At 43.9% G+C, this 1,619-nt stretch overlaps 1 protein-coding gene across 1 annotated transcript; it reads left to right on the forward strand.

The window, feature by feature from the left end:
* Positions 1 to 580: 580 nt before the first annotated feature.
* On the forward strand, positions 581 to 995 carry LOC101042190 (large ribosomal subunit protein eL32-like). The gene has a single exon (XM_039460949.2). The coding sequence runs from the start codon at positions 581 to 583 to the stop codon at positions 986 to 988; it is 408 nt and encodes a 135-aa protein (XP_039316883.1). The 3' UTR covers positions 989 to 995.
* Positions 996 to 1,619: the final 624 nt, after the last annotated feature.

Consider the following 1,619-nt stretch of genomic DNA (forward strand, 5'->3'; position numbering starts at 1 on the left):
TAAATAATTTTTTTTTTTTTAAGTAGAAACAGGGTCTTACTTGCTACGTTGCCCAGGCTGATCTCAAACTGCTGGGCTCAAGGGATCCTCCAGCCTCAGCTTCCCAGAGGGTTGGGATTACAGAAGTGAGCCACTGCGCCTGGCCTGATCCTAGTTCTCATGGCAAGAACAGGAATTAGAACCTCTTCCTCTTCCACACGGCTTTCAAATAGTTGGGCGGAGAATGTTCTGTTCTTTAACAGTACCAGCAACGACTCTTCCTGATAGATCATTGTGGGGCTCCTTTTAATCCTGGTATTTTCCTCTGAACAGGCTTCAGTTTGTTGTTTTTTGGTTTATTTTTATTTATTAAGAGATAGGATCTTGCTCTGTTGCCCAGGCTAGAGTTCAGTGGCGCAATCATGGCTCACTGCAACCTCCACCTCCTGGGCTGAAGTGATCCTCCCACCTCAGCCTCCCAAGTAGCTGGGACTATAGGCACATGCCACCATGCCTGGTTAATTTTAAGTTTTTTTTTTTTTTTTTTTTTTGTCTCTTCCTCGGCACTGCCTACGGAGGTAGCAGTGATCTCTTCGGCATCATGGTTTCCCTTAGACCCCTTGTGAAACCCAAGATCGTCAAAAAGAGAACCAAGAAGTTCATCCGGCACCAGTCAGACCGATATGTCAAAATTAAGCGTAACTGGCAGAAACCCAGAGGTATTGACAACAGGGTTCGTAGAAGGTTCAAGGGCCAGATCTTGATGCCTAACATTGGTTATGGGAGCAACAAGAAAACAAAGCACACGCTGCCCAGCGGTTTCCGGAAGTTCCTGGTCCACAACGTCAAGGAGCTGGAAGGGCTGCTGATGAGCTACAAATCTTACTGTGCTGAGATCGCTCACAATGTTTCCTCCAAGAACCGCAAAGCCATCGTGGAAAGAGCTGCCCAGCTGGCCACCAGAGTCACCAACCCCAATGCCAGGCTGCGCAGCGAAGAAAATGAGTAGACAGCTTATGTGCACATTTTGTGTTTAAATAAAACTGTCATCTTCCTTAAAAAAAAAAAAAAGTTTGTTTTGTTTTGTTTTGTTTTGTTTTGTTTTGTTGTAGAGATGGAGTCTTACTATATTGCCCAGGCTAGTCTTGAACTCCTAGGCTCAAGCAATCCTCCCACACTGGCCTCTCAAAGTGCTGGGATTATAGGCATGAGCCACCATACCCAGCCCAAGTCCATATTTTTAAGAACTGGTAAGGAAGACACAAACTAAAATGGGACCATTGTTTCAGAGTTGTCCTCAGCGTACAAATACATAAGTTATCTGAGAAGACTAACATCTTCATTGATCATCATCAAGGTTCATTTCAACATATGCGTTTTTCTCTTCTTCATTCATCTATTCATTAATTCGATATTGATGTTCTTACCTACTGAGCACTAGGCCAGCTCAAGGGCATACAAAACTGTATAAAGTCCATCCCCATCTAACTTAGTTTAGACTTTAAAAAAATGTTAAACATTGGACAAGCTGAGTGATCTTGGGTGCAGTATTTAACCTCTCTGAGCTTTAGGTTCCTCCTGACACAACTGCCCAAAGCGCTGCTGTAAGGACTGAAGATAGAGCATTTGGAAAGCTAGTC

This window comes from Saimiri boliviensis, chromosome 11 (assembly GCF_048565385.1).
Source record: "Saimiri boliviensis isolate mSaiBol1 chromosome 11, mSaiBol1.pri, whole genome shotgun sequence".
NCBI classification, from domain to species: Eukaryota; Metazoa; Chordata; class Mammalia; order Primates; family Cebidae; genus Saimiri; species Saimiri boliviensis.